We start from the raw sequence: 21,969 nt of genomic DNA on the forward strand, positions 1-21,969 counted from the left end.
TCACCGACAATGCACAACAAAAAGTCATCAGAAATATGAATGAGCCATACAACAAGAGAGGGTGCAGGTAGGTAAACTAGTGTGATTATTGCAACTGAGGTGTTGTGCTATATGATTATCATGAAAAGAAGCAGCAGTGCAGAAATCCTGCTTGCCCTGGCCATCTGGGGATGAAGGCAGCTGCAGCACAGATACACAGGCTCAAGACTCCTGCATGCTTCCCTACTGGAGGAAATCCTTTCCTGTGAGTCTGCCACAGATTTATTGAGTGCTGATGCTTGTCAAGGGCACTTCTGTGACTGGAAGTCTGATACAGAAGCAGCCAATAAATGCTTTTAATTAGCTGAGAGCTAACTCAGCCACTCATCTGCAGAGATGTGGAGCAGCTTAAGGAAAACCCTTCTGAAGAATCAGTGTGAGCAAGTATAAATCTGAAGCAAGGCCAGGCTGCTCTCTTCACAAATTGTAATGACTGTGACCCCTACCCTGACGCCCACAGACACGAGGAATGCGAAGAAAGAAACTAACTACGCCTGCTTTGTCAGCTGTAGTCTGTAGGGAAGAAAGTGACCTGCTACACAGCCTCCTGGACTAATTCTGCTTTCAACCTCTTAATCAAATCAAGACACAAGAACAAAGATGAGACCTCACTTTCTGTGAACACTAGCACCCCTTTCTCCCTCTGTGTCACCTCTTCCTGTTCACTGGTGCAGCTCTGCAGCAATCCAACAGCCCCTTACATTGCCTCACAGACCATCTTCTTCCTAAGACCCCACAGTCCAGGTGCTCTCCTCCCAGCACCACACGCACAACCACAGCTGTCCTCTCCTCAAAGGTTCATGGGGATTCCCTCACAAATCCCTCAAGTCCACATTCCCAGCACTGCTCTCACAGCCATCCACCTTCCTCCTGGTCATGCTAATCTCTGCCAGTGCAGCCACCAAATGCCAGCCCCTCAATACCACCTTGTCATGCTGCCTAAAACCACTTTGGCTCTTCTCAAGACCCAGGCCCTGGACAATACCCTACAAGAGCACTAAAACTATGTTGAAGCTTTCACTAGCCCTTTGCCAGCCAGTGAAACTTTTCTTGGAGGAAAGAGACATTCAACAGGGCTGGAAAAAGGAAGTCTCTAGTGGCAGACTGCACAACTGCTCCTGAATACCAATGAGACTGTACTGTGATCTTGCAGAGACTCTACTACTGTCAGTGAAGCTGCTGCCTTCAGCAGCTGAGCCATGCAGAAAGCAAATGTAGCCTGTGTAGCTCCAGGGGCACCAGAATGTATTCAGTCAATGGATGTTGTATCTCACCTTGCAGAGAGAAATTGGGAACAATTTACGGAATCAAAAACCTGTTCTAGGCAGCAAGAGGAGAAAACTCCTCCAGAATACTTTTCCTTTTTTGTACTGCTTTGCAGGACAATGGACTGAAACGTGAGCAATGAAACAAAGAAGAAAGCATCAGTAACTGACACAAGTTATTTCCACCCTTACCCAGACATGTCTGTCCATCAGGTCCTAGTGTCGTCCCAAGGGAACACGTGCAGTCACTGGTGTCCAGGCAGGAGCCCTGGCAATCCACCACATCGCAGATATCATAAAAATCTAGGGCATGACAAGAATGTTGTCAGCACAAACCACTGAGCATGCACAAAAATACTGTACTAGTATTGCCAACTTCAAGCCCTGTTTCTAGTCCATCAGTTATAGACCTAGCCCACATTAGGAAAGCTGAACCAATGAAGCTGGTAAGAAACAATTCAGTTTAATTACTGTAAGTCAGAGATGCAAATGTTGGCTTTGGCAGCATGCCAACACAAACCACAGGGTCCACAGAGAGCATTAAATCACTGCAGCCAGACCAGCCATGGAAGATTTCTGCTAGCTGAGTAAAGGCTAGAATTCACAGAGGTGAAGTTGCCTGGTTGATCTCGCATAGACAGGCCACCAACTGCACTGCACCACCTCTCACTTTAGGGTGAGAAAGCCAGAAACAAGTCAGCTCCTCTCTCAGGTATGTGGATGCTCACTACCTCTCCTGCATCATGGGGACCAAGGGGTTTCAGAAAAGCAATCTCAGCAGTTACTTACGGCCACAGTATGCATGGAAACAAACACTAGGCCTGATTAAGTGATACACATAGTACCCGCCCGGACACGCCTTGACATCAATCGTGGTATTCCAAAGGCAGCAGTTCCCATTGAAGCTGGCACAAGCCTGGCGTGGGACGATGCCATCTGACTCTCGTGGGTGGCTGCCATTGAGCCAGATGGGAGCGTGGGTGCCACAGTGGTTCTCTGGGATGCAGAAGGTAGGCATAGCATCGCCAGCCATGCCAGTGAAGCGATACCACTCCCCGTCAATTTGACTGTCGCATGTTGGCTGGCCATGGGAACCATTTATCTGATGATCTGTGTTCCTCCAGGGCTCATTCAGGCTGATGTAGGCAGAGCAGGGATCCAGGGCTGAGACATGCAGCAAGAGACAAGAGAGAACATCTGGTAGATATCAAATCAAGTTGATGACTGATAATTGCAAGAAATTTCTTGCAATTTCTTTTTCTATTCCCGACTTTACAGAATCATTGTGATAGATAAAGATCCCCAGGGACAAACAGTGACACCAGCTAGCTAATTGCCTCATGGAAAATTCTGACAGGTCGGCTTAAATGTCTTGGAAGAAAAAGTAAATTAACAGAGCTCTTACAACATTATGCAACAGTCTGACTTGCTGTTTAGATGCTGTAGATTATGACAAGGGGAAAAAGAAGAAAAAAGGAAAATCTGGGATCCAGGTAGTGATTTTACCATAGGAAATATGTCCTGGGAGCACTGGATCTAGCCTAGGACATCCATCTTCAAGTACTAACTGAGCACCTGCAAGCCCTTCCTGAAGGCACTGGTAACTGTCACAAATGCCTTGGAGAAAAGGACCAGACTTCAAGCACATTATGCAACCTCTCTCAAAATCCATCCATACCTGGTGTCTGCCCTCACTGTTGAGTTACCATAACCACAAGGCAGAGATAACCATGCAATGCATCAGTTAAAATGTGAAATGCAAGATATGCAATGGGAATGCTACATTCAAGGTGTGCAGAACAAAGATATTTCAGTTATTAGACCCCTATATAATTGTAAATCATCTCTAAGCATATTTTATCAGATCCTACTCATTTCAGGGTACAATTTCAAACAGCTAGTATAAGAACTGCTCTCCCAGGCCACAATGAAGTTGATCTACAGCTCAGCAAGTTGTCTCTAACCCAGAGTGTCTGCTTAGGGAAGTGAGGTAGAACAAACACACCCTGCTCCATTTACATAGGTTTTTGTTCTCCACTGTCTCTCCTATAGCTATGTACATATATCTTGAGGTGAGTAGAAAGATCTATAACTCAAACCCATGCATTCTGTAAAATTCTGCCCTGGGGCAAGAAAGAGAGGTGGCAGCTCCCTGTATTTAAAGATCCACTTAGATATGCCCTGGTTCCCTCCAGAAACTGTTCCCCACTTCCCTCTCTGTCAAATACTAACCACCTCTATGATTCACAGTATCTGTTGTGGATTTGTGTGACATCAAAGCTTCCCTGCATCTGAAACAGCTTCCCCATACCTTTTTATATTATTAAAATCTAGAGAGCATGAACATCTGAATCAGTACCTTCTGAGGAGCAGAATATTCAACTCTTTACACAGTCATGTTCCTCATAAGCCCACAAACCCTCCTAATCTCTGCCAGAGACGAGATGTTTGTGAGTGAAGTGTGTTTGAGAGGGAAAAATATAAACACGTGGACCTCTTGACATACGCACGTCTGTTCATGAAGTGCTCAAGGAGTGTGTTCTTTTCAGAGGCCTTTCTGAACCTTCAGCTAACAAAATATAAGTATACCATACAGTGAAAAAATCCCCCCAAAATTGAAGTGTTCATTACATTTTCAGTCTTCTGATTAACTCTGATTTGGCAGCTTCCTCAATAGAAGTCCAGAGGTTTCATTTTCACTTACATTTAGTATCTGATTAAGCACTACTTATCCCTGACTATTTCCTATTAAGCAAAATGAATGCTAATCCTGCCTTAAGGAAAACTGATTACCATTTCCTAGAATTAGACTAATAAACCCTATCATTCTGATTAAATGCACCTCAGACTGGAATACCCTCTACTTGCTACATCACATTTCTTTTTAAGTACTAAATTTGCTTTCTCTGTTTTGTTTAAGCAGTAGGGTGATGCAAATGGGTAGGGAGGAGACACTATATTGTTTCCATTAGAATGCTCTAGAGGCAAACTTTCTTGGTTCATCATTTTTTGTTTCACTGACTTTAAAGTGGGAACTACACATGCTTCAGAGAATGCACTTCAAGTCACCCTTATTCAGCTGCATCTGTAAGGATCTGTCCCACTGACATGCTACCTTGTACCTTCTCACAAATGTAATATCTCTTTTGTCAAACATCCTTACACCTTCCTCAGCCATAGGCACATTTTGTTTGGCCTCCAAACCAGCCTAAAAGGCAGAAGCAGTTGCCATAGTAGTGTGAGTGCTGCAGAGTTGGAAGCTGGCACAGAGTGCAAATCTGGGTTACAAAGGGAATCTCTAGTGCCATAATTCACAAGCTAGGAGAAGCAGATTCACTCCCCACCACAAGCAGCTTGTTTGTCCTGAGCAGCAGAGGAGGGAAATGCAGCAAAAAATCTCTGATGAGATTCATCAGGTAATCCCTCATGAGTTCTCTCTTTCATCTGCCTTTCCTTGTCTCCCCTTAGCCACAGACAGCAGCAGCTGTGATGAATCCCATCCTTCAAAAGCTTGCTTGACTTCTTGCAACAGGAAATAATAGGTCCTGCCTTTTCTCTGCACACAACTAAACAGAACTTCCTCTGGGCTTCCCTCAGTGTAACTCCCTCGGTTTCCACAAGGTGATTTGGCATGGCCTTATGGTGAGCCATTGACTAAGATTAAAACATTTTTGTTTTGTTAAAAGCCAAATGAGGTGAAGTGAGAAATGCCCTGTCAGCTTCCCAGCTGGGCAGCACCAAAAATACACACTCATTAGCTTTCATACAGTATAATTAACTTTATGAAATATCCTTTGTAGACAGACTCTAAAAACACTCATGTAGGGAAGATCACATTGTCTCCTAAACATTCAGAAGACAATTTTAAGACAAAATCCACTGAGATGTATAGAGGGAGCCAGAAGAAGGCATTTCAGAGGAATGGGGTAGCATACCCTCACGTATTTTATTTCTCTGAAAGCTGTAGGCAGGAGTGAAATGGACACAAACAAGCAGAAAAAGCAGACAGTGCTCTTTTGAACACTCAGTCCTCAGGGCCACTCTCAGACTGCCAGCACTGCCCCAAGCCACACTCCCTGCAGACACCTAGCAGTCTTTGGCAGCAGGTTACTGAAAATTAACTTGAGTTCTTAAGAAAAAAAAATCCGCAGAAATATAGAAGCAATCAATCTCTCATCTCTTCTCCCGAAACAACAAAAGCATGGGTGTTTTCGCACAAGACATGTAACTATCTCTAGCTCCCTGTTTTTCATTTTTCTTTGCCCAATTTTTTTCCTCTCCAACACTTCTTGCGTGGCCTGAGCAATTCAGCCTGACAAGCATTAGCTATGAAGTAAAGCTTTTCAATTTGTAATCTTGATGATATAATTAGTTTTCTAGCTGACATGCTAGCATATATATTGGATGACAAATCAATCTAGCAAGCATTTTTAAGTCCACCATTCTGCAGAGATTAATCCTGTGTGTATTGTGCAATTGGAGTTCTCTGCTCTGGCACAACTAAGCAATGAAATAAGCAGCACTGCATTATGACACTAAATTCAGTTAAGATTTGTCAAAGAAGCAGGTGATAAAGTAGCATAATATCTACTCATAGAGCCTCTCCTATGAAGGGAGAGGAAAATCCCACAGTGCTTTGGCAGCAGACATTCTCTCAATATGGGAGGCTTCACGCTCTGTGACAGAAAGATCTTTCCAATTGGAAAGAATTTCACACCACCTTCAAAGAAAATTTGTCACATCTTCCAGTCTTTCACCTAAGAATATCAAGGCTCAGCATGAATCCTAAAGATGACAAACAGAAATAAGTTTGAAGGCAATGCCTCTTTACTCACCCATCGAAGACACTGTCTGCAACTGGATGATGAAGCAGATACAGAAAAACAAGTACTGAAACATCCCACTCAGCCAAGGAACAGTTACCACTCAAGTAACACAGGCTTGAAAGCCCTTGCACACACTGTGGCTCTTGCAGCCTTCCTCTCAGTGGAGCTTCTGATCCCAAGCTTTCTGAAGAGGAAGTATGATGGCTTTCGTAGAAGTTTATCAGAGGAGGAAGCTGAAGGGATGTGGGGTACAGCTCCAGCCTTGACCTTCACAGAGCAGCTCTGCCCCTTATTGACAACAGAGATGTACTTACTGATCAATCTTGTTTTTTTGGACTCAACCCGCTATTGTTTTCTGGCCTGACTGCCCCACAGTGATACCTCCCTATATCTTATCTGGAGACAAATTCTAACCAGGGACACCCAGACATCCTGAAGGGATGGAAAAGAACAACAGATGGGTGCTTGTTGTTATCTCTTCTCCTTCCACTAGTCATATGACTTCATGGCTCCCCACAGGCAAAAAACACCAGCTAGAGTGCCTTAACTGCAGGAAATAGTGGCCAAAGGAGGAGAACTGATCCTTCCGAGTAGATACTGCAGATGAGTGCTTGGAGCAGAGCTACAATAGGAACATCAGTCAAAATGGAAGACTGGTGTCCCACAGAGAAATAAGCTGTTCCTACACTACACAAAGACCCTTTCCACTCCTAGTCACATAAGTTGATCACTGCAGCAAAATTATCAAACAAGGCAAATTAAGACATTTTTCTGCAGTAGTTTTATGATCTCTGCCTTTAAAAAAAACCCTCAACAAACAAACAATCAAGAAAGCCAACATTGCTGAATTAACTTCCATACAAAACTGAGTAATTGAGAACCTCTGCTTTACCAGTTGAAACCAAATTAGATTGGAGCCACAGGTCATAACCATAAGCCCTAGCCCTAGATGAGATGTAGCACACTGAAATCAGTACTAAAACAAGCACCACAACTAGCAGTTAGAGATACCAAGGGCAACATGGATAAGCAGAGATGAATCTTCCCTCTCATCCCTGTAGCTGTAGCTCTGAATATTCAAAGCTCTGGTTTTAACATATATGTATATATACACATGACCCTCCCTGTGTATGAACAAGTCAAAGAGTTCTCCAGAAAATCATCTGCAGGCAAAAAGCTCTCCATGAGCAAGGAAGTACAGGTAAGCCTACAATAACTGCACAATCAAACAAGTGTAAGGCATTTCCGCATTTCCTTTGTAGCCTGCATTTCTGCAGCAGGCTGGTGTAAGGAATAATGTCAAGGTTGATGGATGTGGTAGCTTCAAATCCCAGTAGGGAAAAAAATCGCTTTGCTATTTTCATATTGAGTTTGCATGAGACAGAATTAGGCATTTGCCTGCTTTGTGGAGATTATACATTATCGAAAATTCTCAATGGCTTCTCTTTTTCTGGGTGTTCCCCTTGCAGTGAAGTACAATATGCTGCTCTGCTCCACCCCAAAGAGGAGGCTTTCGCAGTGGTGAATGACCCTAGGGAACAATAAAAAAAAGTTTTATAAGTGACTGCCATTGCTCACCCCCCCCCCCCCCCCAATATATATATAAGTCTTTGTGGCTATATTATGCTGACAGCTGTGCAGTACTAGAAGTGTTTTTTCAACAACAGGAAACAAATTCACTATGCAAAGCTAGCAAGGCAGATAACCCTCAAAAGGTGATTATGTGAATTCCCAGAAGAGAAACTAAAATTGAACAGAGAATAATACAGCAAGCCACAGGAAGTTATACTTGGCCATTTTCATTGAGAGGTTTATTCATACTTAAGACCCTGGGTAAATAAAACTGACAAACTTCAGCTGAATTTCTATTTGTGTTAGAGGTGTGTGTATTTCTCTGAAACAATTCATTATCAGCTTCTTTTATTTTTGTAGGTGGCATATTAGCCCTGACACAAGTAACATTTTGACAGTTGTGTGTGACTGACAACTGACAATTAACATAGGGAAACAAACTACATCATAGCAGTTTTGAGCCTCAAAGGTATCATAAAAAAGGCCCAAGTTCTCCAAAATGGATAAAAGCAGGAGATGCCCCACCATTCCCAGAGATGATACTATTCCAAATCACCATAACATCTAGTTCAAGGAAGGAGTTTAAAGATAGAGAAGATTCAGTGTGCTGCCTCTAAACATTTTGGGAAGCCACAGGAAAGACAAAGACCATCTCAGCCTCCTGAAAGAAGCACTGGGCACAGCTCTTCTATCAGCAGTTTCTCTTTTCTGTGTAAGTTATTTCCGGTGACATACATAGCTCTAGTTCCCTCATAAACAATAGTACTAGAGTAGGCCACTGCAAATCTATGCCCCAGGGAGCTGGAGCAATTATTCCTAACAAGGTAAAAGAGGAAAAAAACCCAAACCAACTAAAACCCCTCCTGAAACAGAGCCTCTGAGAGAGAGGATAGAATTCCAGTTGAATGCTCTGGGTGCTGTAGGGCCTGCACTCTCTTGGCAGTTCTGGTCAACCTACTCCAAAGATACGGGAGCCTGACTACCCAACAAACAAGAAGAATCAGGACTGTTTTTTATTTCCTAGAAGTAGTCATCAGTATGGGTTAAAAGGTACAAAGAGAGAAGGCAATATTAAAGTAGGGGGCTAGGATTTTATTTTAGTACCCAAGATACAGGATCTTCTAAACTTGCTGCAGTCTAAACCTGGATACTTAACGCAAGAAAGCATGCTAATTTTGCAGGTGGCAATCACACTTCTTGCCCTTCCCAGAGATTTGGAGGGCTTTACACATGGAACTCGAATTCTCCAAAGCATTGGCTAGGCTGGAAAGCCTCATACGGTTTGTAACGGACTAACGAATAAAGATGTTTTGTATCAGATGTTTGCTGAAGCAGGCCTAGTCTTTGTCAGAGCCACCTCTCAAGACACACCAGCATTTGATGAAAGTGAGTTGTGTGAAGAACAGTTCCTAAAGCAGGAGTAACTCCTGCAGCCTGTCTGGAAGGAGCAGGCGGAAGAGCTAATCAGTGCTTCCTGTCGCTGAGAAAGGAGAAACCGACACACACAACAGGATCCCTTGTCTGCAATTGATTTTAGGATGTGGGTTCACAATAAGCCTCGACAGGCTGCTGAGATGGATTGCACGTAAGTCAAGGACTCAGAGATAGGCACTGTTGCTGTAAACAACTTGTCCCATAACTTGGTGCCAATGGGAAGGGCTCTTGAGACGAGGGAGTGAACATGAATTTGGTGAAGTATGAGCAAACTCAACAGAAGAAGTAAAACACCAAGACCATGGTAAAATCAGACAAGTACATAACTCCTAGTGAAGAGTAGCAGTTATTTTCTTTCCCTTAGTGGAGCTCTGTGATGCAGAACTTGGTGTTTTGAGACTGTTTTTCCACAGGTCCTGCAGAACCCAGTGTATCATCCAGGATCCTCAATTTCTAGATGAAGGAATTAGGGCATAGACAGCATGCCCACAATTTCACAACTAGTCAGGGCAGAAACAGGAGTAGAACCCATCTTCTTTTACAAGTTCATGGAGCCACAATGACACAGCGTAACATCAGCTTCTCCCATAGTTCAGGACTTAAATACACTGCAAGTTTAATTTCCATTCCTGTATTTTATTTTTCACCCCTTTAATGTCTGTATAGAAGTAAAACTGTTGTTTTGGGTTTGTTTTGGTTTTTTGTTTAAGAAAATATTTATAATCTCTTGGGATAGGTAGAAAAATACTTCAAAATCTTCTTTCTATATGAAAGTCATACAATGTAGCACAGAGGGAAGCAGCCTGCATTTACAACTCCACACAAAAAAAAAAAAAAAAAAACATAAGAGATCAAAGAAATTGTTCCACTGGCTCAAAAAGACAAGGCAATTTGGCAAGTTTCACTTGACTGACATAGTGCCAAGGTCTGATAGTGAATCGTGCAAACCCTCTTGGAGCCAACATGGAAATGTAAGAAATTGCAACAAGGTGATCACCGTCACTGTTAGGAAGGATTACAGGGGGGAAAAGATTTCTCGCTTGCTCTTCAGGAAAAAGGAACCATGAACATTTCTCCTGGAGAGCTTGAAAGATAAAGCCTCACAGGCATGGCAAAAGGGAACCTAATACATTTCTCCAGACAATTTTGAACTTGACATGTATTTATATGAACTCTGCCATAGAAAAAGAGGGAAGGAAGGTTAACAAAAAACCCAACAAAATTGGTAGAAAAAGCGGCATCCGAACACTGCAAGGTACAGTGCTGTTTATCCTTCATATGGTCTTATGAACACAGTATTACATTAAGATTCAGGCAGCACTGCCTGCTCTTAAAGTGCTGTTGGTGGGACAGGAGCCTACTACCTGACTGACTCCTTGGCATAAAATAGCTACTGCAAGAGAGCTTGTTGAAGTGTTGATGTGTGTACAACTGTGATACAATCGTGTGTATCAGGAGAGCAAACAAACATCACCCTTCCCTTCAATGTTTGCATTCAAGGGCAACAAAAGCAGAGAAGCACTGAGATCTAAGATTGAGGTTTATGGCATGTCATCCATCCCTAGCAGAGGCCACATGCCCAGGTGGTGCACAGAGGAGCGAGACAGCAATCTTCCAGGGGTACAAACAAGATCCACTGGACAGCCCATATTTCAGGGTACAACTACAGACTCTTACTTAACTCCTTTTCTCAAACAGTCTCTAGACCAACATTAAAGCACGTGCAGGAACAACTTTGCCACAGCCTTTTCAAAATAGGGATTGTGGTGCTAGATGTCAAAGTCTTTCACTTCTGGATGCCAAAACAGATGAGCTCTTATGCAACTGATCCAAGCAATTTGTCTAGGGAGGGCAGCAGCTCATCTGTACACAGCATCAGGTTAAGGACTGCTTGGAAAAAGAGAGTTTGTCAGCATTGCTGAACTAAAATTCAACAGTGATTAAAGGTAGGTCACAATAACTAGCAGCTTCCAGCCCCTCTCCTCCAACTTTAAAAAGCAAAAAAAGAGTTGGCTGTTTTAAAAACCAATTTTTAAAAAATAAAATCATGGATTTTACTTTTTGCTAAACAGTCAATGGACATGATGGAAACCTGGCACCAAACATATCATTCTACCATCCCATCAAGTTAGTAGAAAGTACAGTTTGCCGATTCCCAAAGTTAATGAACCCCCAATATATCACTGTGACAAATCCGACTACAGCCATTCAAGGGTCCAGAAAGACAGTAACAGAAGCTTAGAAATGCCAGTTTTCCTGTGATATAGCACTTGAATGCAATAAGGAAATGCATTGACATCATTTGGCACCTTTCAGGTTGCTGGGCACTACATACCCATATATATTATCCTGCAACCTGCCAAACATCTCCAGGTTTTGTCAGCCTTCACATGGAGCTACTATACAGGGCAAACAAAGGCAGATCTTTGTTGGACCCAGTATCTCCACCTCACCACCTCAACTGTTCCTGAGATCCCTGTGTTACGCAGCTAGGCATGGCAGCAAGATCTCCATCCAAGCTTCTTCATGAAAGCTATTATCTGCATCACCACCGCCTCAAGTCATGTCAAGAAGAAACAACCTAAACAAAAAGAAATGGAGGAAACTCAGGAGACAGCTGCCACACATAGAATATTCTTAGCTGGGGAAAATAACATTATTCAAGAGCACTGATTCAAAAATTGAATAGTTATTTATTGTTCCAGAAGTACATTGCTCTTTTATACATATTTCATAAATGATACAGGATTTTACACGTGTTCAGGTTTTGTTTGTTTTGTTGTTTGATTTTTTTGTAAAGAAGGACTTTTCTCCATGCTCCCTCCCTCATCCCAAACACACACCAAGAATTCAGCTACAGGATTCTGTTCATTTTTTTCCCTTTAAAACTCATCACACAAACAGGATAAAACAGATTAAAAAATAATCACACAATGTAAATTGAAAGACAGAGGGAAAAAAGGAAGGGAAAAAAAAAAAAGAAACATGCACCCATTCAGTCCAACATGCCATTGAGAAGAGGCAGCAATCCCAGCTGTGTTTCCACATCTGCAAGGCACCTGGCAACTAGTTAATACCTATTTGTTTTCTTATTTCCTTTTTTTTTTTTTAAACATAGTTCTCCAAAAAAACAGAAGCCTCTTTCCATGACACAGTGAGGAGCAGCAGTGAAACATCAAAAAAGCAGCCAGCCATTGTGTATACCAAGCTTAGTGCCCTTCTCCCACCTTCATCCTGTCTCCACAGTATTTATCAGCAGGATGCTAAAATAGACTGACATGCTTTGAATAGAGAGATGTTTTATCTACTTAGAAATCAGCCAGCCTTGGCTAGAAGAGAGGGCAATGGGCTGACTTTCCTTCCTCTATTTCTTTTAGCTAAGAAAAAGAGATGTCATTAGCCAATCCTAAGAAATTCTGACCTGTGAACACGAAGTTCATTTAAAGCTACTTAATTAGGGGAAAGTGCTAGAGAACTGGAGTCATTCTGTGTCTTGCACTGTAAGAACCCCAGGCTTTCAAAAAGACTCTGGGTACAGAAAATGCTTTGTCCATATATGAGACCTTTTATCCCACTACACAAACAGTCAAATATCAAGTTTAATTATTCCATGTTCAAAATCTGTCCATTTAAAAGCAGGAGTCATGATTCTGCAACAGTTTCATAATCCTTTAAACCTTCATAATTTCATAGTCCAGGTGGCTATTAGATCTGGGGTAGGAAGAGGGGAATCTCCCTCCCTTTAAGACTGAATATAAAAAACCTCTCATGCAATGCTGCCACTGATTGCTAGGAGCTCAAGGGCATTGGGACACAAAGTTTAAATAGTTATTATGGAATAATCCAAAATACCAATTATCAAATAGTCCAGAAGAAAACTCATTCCTTCTCTCACTTGGCTATAACCAATATGTGCTACAAATAAACAAAGGAGGAAGTCAGTGGAGCACATGGGGTAGGCTGGGAAAGGGAAAGCTCACGGTTTTCCAGTAGAAAGCAGTCTTGTAGTAACTTTATAAAAAGAGACCAGGTCTGATCAGAAGTGTGCGTGTTAATGGTGGCGGAGTGCAAGTTCTGATCACCAGCCATAGCTCCAGGTAGCTTGGGTTCGTTTTTTTTCCCTCCTTATTTTGTTTTGAGAGAGAGAAAGAGATCTGAATCAGGTAAAGGAAAATTTAAAAAGCTAAGCAGGCTGCTGGTGTCTTATCAAGTGGCAGACCCTGCAAAGCTGGAAGAAGACACCCCTACACCCCAGCATTACATTCTTTCCATGAACCCCCCCAATCCTGTATTTGCACATTTGCCATTCAGACAGATTTTAAATGAGGCTATTTGCCAAGCCCGTTTCAGAACTAACATTCCACCATGTCCCATCTTCAGATATAAGATATTTCCCCCCATACAGTCCTTTGTCTTGATTAAAGGTAAAAACCCTCCACCCCCACACCACCTCCTAGCTTCCACCTGCAATACGTTAATTAAAAAGGCGAGCTATGAACAGGTTTTTGTTGCCGGGGTTCAGAGCTTCTTTGCTGCTCAGTCCTTTTCATCAATTTGCTGGATGGGCAGGTGAACCTGCAGTGGGTCTCGAAGCCTCTTAAGGTCCAATTCTGCCTAAAAGTAAAAGACACATTATAAAGAACAAGCTCCCAATACACCTTCACCAGTCCAGTTCCCCTTTACAGAATGGAAAGCTTTTCTTTATTTCCTTGTTTTTCTTGCCCAGGAAGGAAGCATTCAAGAAGTAAAACAAAGTCACAGGCTCATATTTAGGAAAACTGTTCTCAGCACTTAAAGACATTTATTTTGTGCTTCTCTAAACTTGTCTACATGCAACCACTTAAAAGGAATATGGTAGGGCATACTTGATCCCCATAAGCTCACTGGAACCTTTTTTTTTTTATAAAAATATGTTTAAGATAATTTTTATTACTTTTTTAACAAAAATATTAACACTAAAACCAACCCAACCCAACCCACCAAAAAACTCCAACCTGACTAGATTAAGGGGAATGGCTGATTCTACAAGAAAAGCTCCACAAAAATATAGCCACCCAAGGGTATCCATATTCAACACAGCATGAGAAATGAGAAAACTCAGAGGTCTTTCTGGGTTTTCTCATTAAACCAAGAGAGCCTTACCCTGACCTCCCTCTCCTCCTGGCACAGCTCCGTCTCCAAAGCAGGGGAGGAACACATCTTGCCCTGGATATCCTACCCTGTCATTTCCAGAGCCTCGGAATGATATGGGGCAGTGAATAAGAATGTGGTAGCCCTGCTTTTCCTACTCATGTAATCTTTCTGCAGAAAGACTCTCAAACATGAGGAAAGATCTCTACCCAACTCCTTTGTGGAACAGATCCCACAGTGTGAACACGTTACCAAGAGTGTTTGCCTCCAGATTATGAGAAATCTGTCCCCATTGCCTCTAACAATACAGTTGAATTTTTTGAACATTATTTTCCAGGACTGCAACCAGGGCACTGAAGTGCTCCATGTCAGGAAGACATGAACTGAATGGATGCAAGTCTTCATTCCTCACTAAATCCATCTGGTGTGTAGGAGCTGAGAAGAAAGGAAATCTTGAATTAGGCTCCTCTGAGGCATGAAATGCCTGAAGCAACTCAAGATTTGCCAGCAATTTCTAAAAGGCCCTTACAGATAGAGGCAACTGTTTCATGTTCATATACACTTCCAGTAGGTCTATTCATGGGCATATCAAAGCCAATTCAGTGATTGCACTGGGGCTGTAACAAGAAAATGTGCTGAAAACTTAAGATATATCCACTCTTGTTTGAGGTACACCTATTAATAGCAGTTAAGAACCAGCAAACAGCAATTTCTTTGTCTTATTTCTGGAAAAATTCTTGTTACCTGAGCAATTGCATCCTTGAGTTGATTGTATTTCTCTAAATCAAATCGTGTCTTTTTGGCTCCTTTATGGAAAAATAATAAGTACTGTCTGTCTCTGGCTTCTGGATAAACATATTCCTAAAAAGAAGAAAGGAGAGAAGATACAAATAAAGCCATAACAGGATGCAACAGGATAACATTAGTACAGTATCTATCAGGTGTGCTTTGAGAGGAAGACTGGTGAAAGCACATGACCAGAAAGCATTGCCTAAGCTCACCCAGTGTGGTGGGGGTGACCCCAGCAAGTAACTAAGCTCCCATCCAGTCACTCAGTTCTCCACAGCCGGATGGTGGAAGAGAATTGAAAGGGCAACAAACAAGAAAAACTTAAGAGTCAACATAAAGACAATTCACTTCTTATTTATAAGAAAGAAAAGCCAAACAAATAAACAAAAAGCCTAAACCAAAACAAATAACCCCACACAGATCACAGTGATGCAAACACAATCACTCCCTATCTCTCACCAGTAGACCAATGCCCAGCCAGTCTCCAAGCAACAGCTACTTTGGAGAAATCTGTCCATACCCATGCTCCCTCCCACCCCTCTTCCCCAGTTTATTGCTGAACATGATGTTACAGGGCATGGGACTCTCTTTGGTCAGTTGTCCCAGCTGTATCTCCTTGCAATGCCTCGCCCACCCCCAGCCTATTCCTGGGGGTGAAGTGGTGGTGGTGGGGAGGGTGGAACAACAGAGAAGGGTTTTGATGCTGTGCAAGCACGGTTCAGCAACAGCAAAACCACTGGTGTGTTACCAAGACTGTTTTGGTCACAAATCCAAAACACAGCACCATACCAGCTGTTATGAAGAGAACACTAACTCCATCCCAGCCAGACCCAGTACAGTCAGGTGTTTGCTTTTCTGCTAGTATATCACATGCCAGCAGTGAGTTACCATCACCTTCCTGCTGTCCTAAAGGTGTGAATCCTCCCATGCAGAAAAAACAAAAACTAACACATTTGAGGGTTCCAATACTGACAAGTTTGTAGGGAAAAAGGGGGGGGGAGGGGGAAGAAGCTATAAATACCAGCAGAAAGCCTTTGTAAGATGGCTTTTACTTTCTTTTTCTTAAGGTCATAAACATGCAATAGCTAATTAAAGAAACAATAGCTGCTCATGAGTTCATCTTTCAACCAAGCTATGCAAGTGAGAACAAAACCGCAGTAACACAGCTTTTGCCAAGGATACTCTGCTGCAAAAAGTCACAGCTTTTTAAAGTGTTCAGATAACTTGGAGCAGCAGAGCTGTTCACATAAATTCCCATATAAGCCCTGCAAAGCACAGGCCTGCTGCTGAAGTTAATTCTCCCTTGCACTGCAACATTACACAGCCTCTGTATTGGTTACGCATTCAATGATCAAGGCTGTCAGGTGGACAAAAACTGCATTCAGAGTCATGCCATTCATGAAATACTGAGATCTTAAGGTCTGGCAGAAGATGTACTAATTGATTCCAGATGACAATCAAATCCAGGTTCAAAAATGGCAGAAGTTCAAACTGAACTCTGACAATTGCAGCAGTGCTTAGAGAGGCCCATGTGTTCTCAGCCCTTGAAAACAACACAGCTGACAGAACCCTGCAGCATTTGTTCTGATGGTCTTGTGACAGTAGGGACTCTCCAAGCTCTCCATCCCTTATCATTTCAAAGAGGTTATGAAGTTTAAGTGTTGAGTGGTGAGACAAACCATGTACTAGAAGATCCACAGTCTATCACAACTATAAGGATGGAGGGAAGGATCCTTCGCCTGGTTCTGAAGCCAGATGCATGAAATACCTACACAAAGGCATTTCCAACAACATCCCTGAACTTCAGCCTCTTTAAAAAGGCCAGGGACTCATGTGAAAAAGGTGGACTTCCTTAAAGCCCAGAAGGTTCCTTATACACACACAGTTCATTTGGGCTGATAAATCACAGCACTTCACTTGGACTGGAAGCTTCTAGTCCAAGCTTCACTTGACTGAAAGACTGCAGTGCAAGTCAACATGTGAGGTTGCATGTGTGTGCACGCAGAAACCATTGTGTGTCAGAAGATGAACCTGTTATAGCTAAAGCAGTCAACCAGCAAACATACATAAGCACATAAGGCAAGACAGCCAGAGAACAGCAATGACCACTACCAGAAAACCACACAATCATACACCATCATCCTGGACAGCACAAATTAAATCAAGTAGCATCTAGGTTCAAAGAGGATAAGGAAAGGGCAAAGCTACTTTTAAAAGGCACAATTTTGCTGTTTTTTCTAGGGAGTAGAGCTCAAACAAAGTCTTCTACTGAAGCGTCAATGTCAGCACAGCAAGTCCTACCTGGCGAGTCATTACGAAATAAGCATACATTGCCATGGCACTACCATAGGTGATGAAATAGGTGACTGGTTCCATAATGTCCCAAGAATACTCCCACCAGGTGAGGCGTGCCAGAATGCCAAACTGAGTGGCCATGTAGGCCAGGCCTCCCCACAACACCAAGGTTGTCCTCTTCTCTGCTTTCCTGCTGAGCTCCATCTTTACCTGCAGAAGACAGAAGCACACACCTTGCATTCTCAAAAATAATTATGTTAATATCATTCAGAGATAATGTAAAAACAGCACCTTATATTTATATTAGGTGGTTTGAAATATATGATTTCAATCTAGATTATGCAGACAAATCTAGATTTTTCCTTTAGTGTCTTGCCATCATCTGTATTTTCCTCTGAACATGCTCCGGATGCCTCACAAAGGTGTTTATTTCTCTGTGTTCAGAGATGTTCTGTTGCATTAGCCTCAGTCTTTATTTAACACCAAGCTCATTTCCATTTATATAAATCCAGGAAAAAAGATACTTCCACAGAAACCAGAAACAGACATGGTTTGGTAGATACTTGATGCATCTTCTGCATCAGTGATCTTGGAACTATTTGAAGCATACCAGGGAATGAATTAAAATCTTGAAATAAATTGAGGTTGCATTTGGAGGATAAGTAAAATACAATGAGAAACTTCTCACTTTTTCTAGCGGTGCTATTTGCTCCTTCAATTCCTCTAGTCTCCCTATGAGCTCCTTCTCTTTGTTCAGCTGATGCTCCTCAATGCACAAGGCGGTATACAACTGCTGAACCAGTGTCTTGACATCATTCAGTGTCGTTGCATTTTCATGGCTTAAGAGCTCTAGGAAAAAAAAAGAGACTGCTTTATATGCACAGAACTTCTCACATACTCTTGAGAAACTGCTATTAGTCTGCACAGGAAATATATGAAGCTATCTTTTCAACAAAAGGGGGGGCCTTAGGAAGAACCCCAGCACTCTAAGACATTTCTTCAGAAGAACAGGCTTTATTATTGGATCATCCTAAAATTTGGTAAGAGTAAGGACAAGAGATACTATTAAGCTTCTCAGATATCAACAGCCACTTCTGATCCCATATTTATATACAAGACTTAAAGACATACAAACAACTAAACTAGTATGATCCATCACACCAGCTGTCAAGAAACAGCCAGAACTCAGACTACAGACCATCAGCAACCACAGTTACTGATAAGGGCAACCCAACATCCTAGGTTAGTGGCCCAGCACATGTAGCCTTATGATAATTATGTTGCACACCAATGCCAGGAATTGTTTCCCAACACTCTGTGGGCACCCCCATCCTGTGCTGCCTACAGGGCAATTAAATTCTCCCTCACCATATTTAAACAGTGACAGCAACAGAGTCACTAATTGAAACTGCCTTCATCCCCCCATTTCAATGCAAAAAAGATTCCTAAAGCAAATAAATTTTTAAGAGAGTTGCGACTAGTGGTATTTTATTACACACTCCATATGGGAAAAAAAAAAAAAAAGGTTTCAAATTCAAGCAAAAGTACTTACATTAGTCAAATATAAATAATTTCTGTAGCCTCTCTGGGCTTATACCTTAGGTTATGTTCTCAAAATATTATTTTACCAAGATATAAAAAGCTATGAAGAGCTTAGGTTTTAACACTAGCAGCTCAAGGGAAAGAAAGAAGTGACTTAGCTGCCTGTGCCAAGAGCACACAAAGCACACTATACCCCTCTCCCAGCTAAAGGGGGCTCCTGTTCCCCTATGAAGAAAAAAAAAACCACGTTTCTACCAAAGTGACCATCAAAAAGTATTGAGTATTTAGCATTAAAGTGCTTCTCATTTCTATTTCAAAATACACAGGGTGATTTTATATAAATGGAAAAGCAATAGCTGAAAAGTTTAACAGAACTAATCTCAGAGCCTATTTATGGGCACATTCATTTTAGTACAAACTAAGTATAGAAAACTCCTTGGCAAATGAATCTTAGGTGGCAATTTCATGTAACCTAGGTGATCCCATAGCTCACCTACCAGCACACAATGGGTATATCATGCAAGCAAGCTAACCAAAAACCATACCAACTCAGTGACACAGATTTTGCTCTCTCAAACAGCAGGTAAGTGGGATGTATGAACTGCCTTACCTCAGGACACCAATTTCTCCAGTGCAGAAATAGACACCATGTTCGCATTTTCATTTAGTTGTATTAAAAATTAGACTAGACCAGTAAGGCTTGATATCACCACCCGCTTCCAGGGGCTAACAGTTAAAAGAGATACTTTGTTAAAATCCTCAATCCACTTCTCTAGCTTATAATGCCTTCTAAGCCTGTGAAAACAGTACACTGATGACAGAGCAGTGAGCAGAGGGTAACTTGTTTGTGTGTGTGATATCTAGTGATTTAAATATCCAGTCTTAGAGTTTCTGTTCAGAGGCTTTTAAGAAGTCTGGAAAAAAACCTCTCTCTAGTGGAAGTTAGTGTAACCCAAACATAAGGGAGAAACCGCATCTCACCCAAGGCTGTGCTCCCAATTCCAGGCTTTCCCACACACTGCACATAAAAGGCTGCATACAGCTTCCCAAGTCAAATTTCTTTTTACTCCGCATTTTCATATTGTGTTATAAAATGCTAGAATCTATTTTTATTATTTTCCTTGCAAAAAGGTCCTTGGAAACTTAACTACATCTGCAGAGGAAGATGGCATGTATCAGCAGATATTTCTGGAGGTCACTCAGTCAGGGTAGTCTCAGACCCAAAAGATATGGTCAGTCTCCTGATATTTGATAGATTACCTTGCTTTAACAAGTTGCCTTATTCACACTTGTCAAGATGACAAACGGAATATTAACAGTTCCCTCACAGCTTTTGCTTTAGGAGTATTTTATTTGTAATCCACTGCTTCACGAGAGGAAAGCCCAAACACTGAGAAAAACCACCAGATAAAGAGAGGTATGTATTTCCATACCATCTCACCTTGACTGGACATGCAAGTCAAGTTATAAATCCTTCCTAATTTTGTTTGCTGTCTACAGGGCTAAACAGGGTTTCTAGAAAAAATACTGCTTGCAAACTTCACATTATTGCCTGCAACAACAGAACAATAAGGTAGACAAAGATCCACTAATATCTGTGAGCCAAGCAACAAGATGAACAACATTTCCAAAACCAGTTCTTTTGTTTAAGTCCTCAGAGGCAAGCATAGACATGCAAGAACCTGGTGCTTTATGAAGCCCATAAAGTTGCCTATGGGAAAGAATAGACAGCAGATGAGAACACCAAGTTCCTGCCTCTGACAGTAACTCTGGAGCATCTCAAAAGTTTCTTGCCAGTTTTCACATCTTGAAAATTACACAAGCGTCCAAAGCTCATTTTTTAAAAGGATTTTCTTATTGATTCAAAATAGATTTGTTTCCCTTCCTATTTGATTCTTAGTAGAATCACAGAATTAGGGTTGGAAAGGACCTTAAGATCCTCTAGTTCCAACCCCCCTGCCATGGGCAGGAACACCTCACACTAAACCATGTCACCCAAGGCTCTGTCCAACCTGGCCCTGAACACCGCCAGGAAGAGAGCATTCACAACTTCCCTGGGCAACCCATTCCAGGGCCTCACCAGCAAAGAACAGTAAAGAACTTCTTAGCAATGTAACCTTACAGTAAAGAACTTGTTAGTAATGTAACCTTGTAAGAGCATGGTCTCATTCATTTCACTGTTTCTAAGTTAACATGGTTTTGAGGTTTATTGGCAATATTCAAAGTACCACACTTAACAGGAAACAAGGGTTAACTGTCAGATGAGGGAAAAAATTATTCTTCCAAATCACATAACGTAAGTTTCAATCTAATTCCTATTTTGTATTATACCCCTTCAGAATGAGTTAAATTAAATTACTTTTCAGTAACTAGAGAACATTCAGAAAAATTTAGAAATTAAAATAAATTATATTTCTTCATTTACTCCTCTAACAGGTACTGGTTTTGAACAGAATTAATATTTACTTTTCATTACTGACTATTCCTATTACTTGTGTATCAGTAAATTAGACTCCAAGGGCAGGATTAGAAACTGCAAGTTCCTTTTAGAAATAAAATTTCATGTTCTTAAACAAGTTAATAAAGCATGCTGCAGTTAAACAGGGAACTGAATACTGAAATTTCTGATGTTCACCAGAACCAGGCTGGTTTACCTCTCTTTGGCGGTCTAACATGGTATGTGACATCATTAATGATCAGTTTGAAATCATCCAGCAGAAGCAAATCTATGCCTGTGGAGGAAGCGACACGTGTGCCATCTGTAAAGCAAGCACAGATGACTCATTAAGCAATAGAAACACAGTACCTAAACAAGCTGTGACCAAGTTGTAATGCTATCCCAAATCCAACTGTTGGACTTCTTCATTTTCCCCACAAACAGTACTCTTTAAGACAGATATATATACTGGGAGACCTTACATGGCAAATACTGAGCTATGCATGCAGCTGCTTTTCTACATACATGGTATTTGGGATCATCTTACAAAAAGCAGTTCCCTTCATCCCGCACACTTTGAGTAATGTATCCCCTCCAGAGATGGCATTTCTACCTTCTGCTTTCACAGGAATGTCGAAGA

At 41.7% G+C, this 21,969-nt stretch overlaps 2 protein-coding genes across 8 annotated transcripts in view; both read right to left on the reverse strand.

The window, feature by feature from the left end:
• Window positions 1-11,719, reverse strand: part of OIT3 (oncoprotein induced transcript 3) — a 30,919-nt gene extending 19,200 nt beyond the window's left edge. The window contains exons 1-3 of one of the 3 annotated variants that reach the window (XM_062611576.1): window positions 11,593-11,719; window positions 2,094-2,468; window positions 1,497-1,607 (exon numbers count right to left, since the gene is read on the reverse strand). In XM_062611576.1, coding sequence (XP_062467560.1) covers window positions 1,497-1,607; window positions 2,094-2,337 — 355 coding nt within the window. In that variant the 5' untranslated portion in view covers window positions 2,338-2,468; window positions 11,593-11,719. Of the gene's footprint in view, window positions 1-1,496; window positions 1,608-2,093; window positions 2,469-6,139; window positions 7,076-11,584 lie in introns of those variants that run through there. The other 2 variants (XM_062611575.1, XM_062611574.1) reach the window with 2 other exon arrangements.
• A 182-nt stretch (window positions 11,720-11,901) lies between these two features.
• The window catches only part of MCU (mitochondrial calcium uniporter), an 88,420-nt gene continuing 78,352 nt past the window's right edge, over window positions 11,902-21,969 (reverse strand). For 4 of the 5 annotated variants that reach the window (XM_062611584.1, XM_062611586.1, XM_062611587.1 and 1 more), the window contains exons 4-8: window positions 21,547-21,651; window positions 18,039-18,199; window positions 17,357-17,560; window positions 15,011-15,127; window positions 11,902-13,746 (exon numbers count right to left, since the gene is read on the reverse strand). In XM_062611584.1, the coding sequence (XP_062467568.1) occupies window positions 13,615-13,746; window positions 15,011-15,127; window positions 17,357-17,560; window positions 18,039-18,199; window positions 21,547-21,651 (719 nt within the window). In that variant the 3' untranslated portion in view covers window positions 11,902-13,614. Of the gene's footprint in view, window positions 13,751-15,010; window positions 15,128-17,356; window positions 17,561-18,038; window positions 18,200-21,546; window positions 21,652-21,969 lie in introns of all 5 variants that reach the window. The other variant, XM_062611589.1, reaches the window with a different exon arrangement.

This window comes from Pezoporus occidentalis, unplaced genomic scaffold, assembly GCF_034315485.1.
Source record: "Pezoporus occidentalis ecotype Australia unplaced genomic scaffold, CSIRO_AGI_Poc_V1 ctg155, whole genome shotgun sequence".
NCBI classification, from domain to species: Eukaryota; Metazoa; Chordata; class Aves; order Psittaciformes; family Psittacidae; genus Pezoporus; species Pezoporus occidentalis.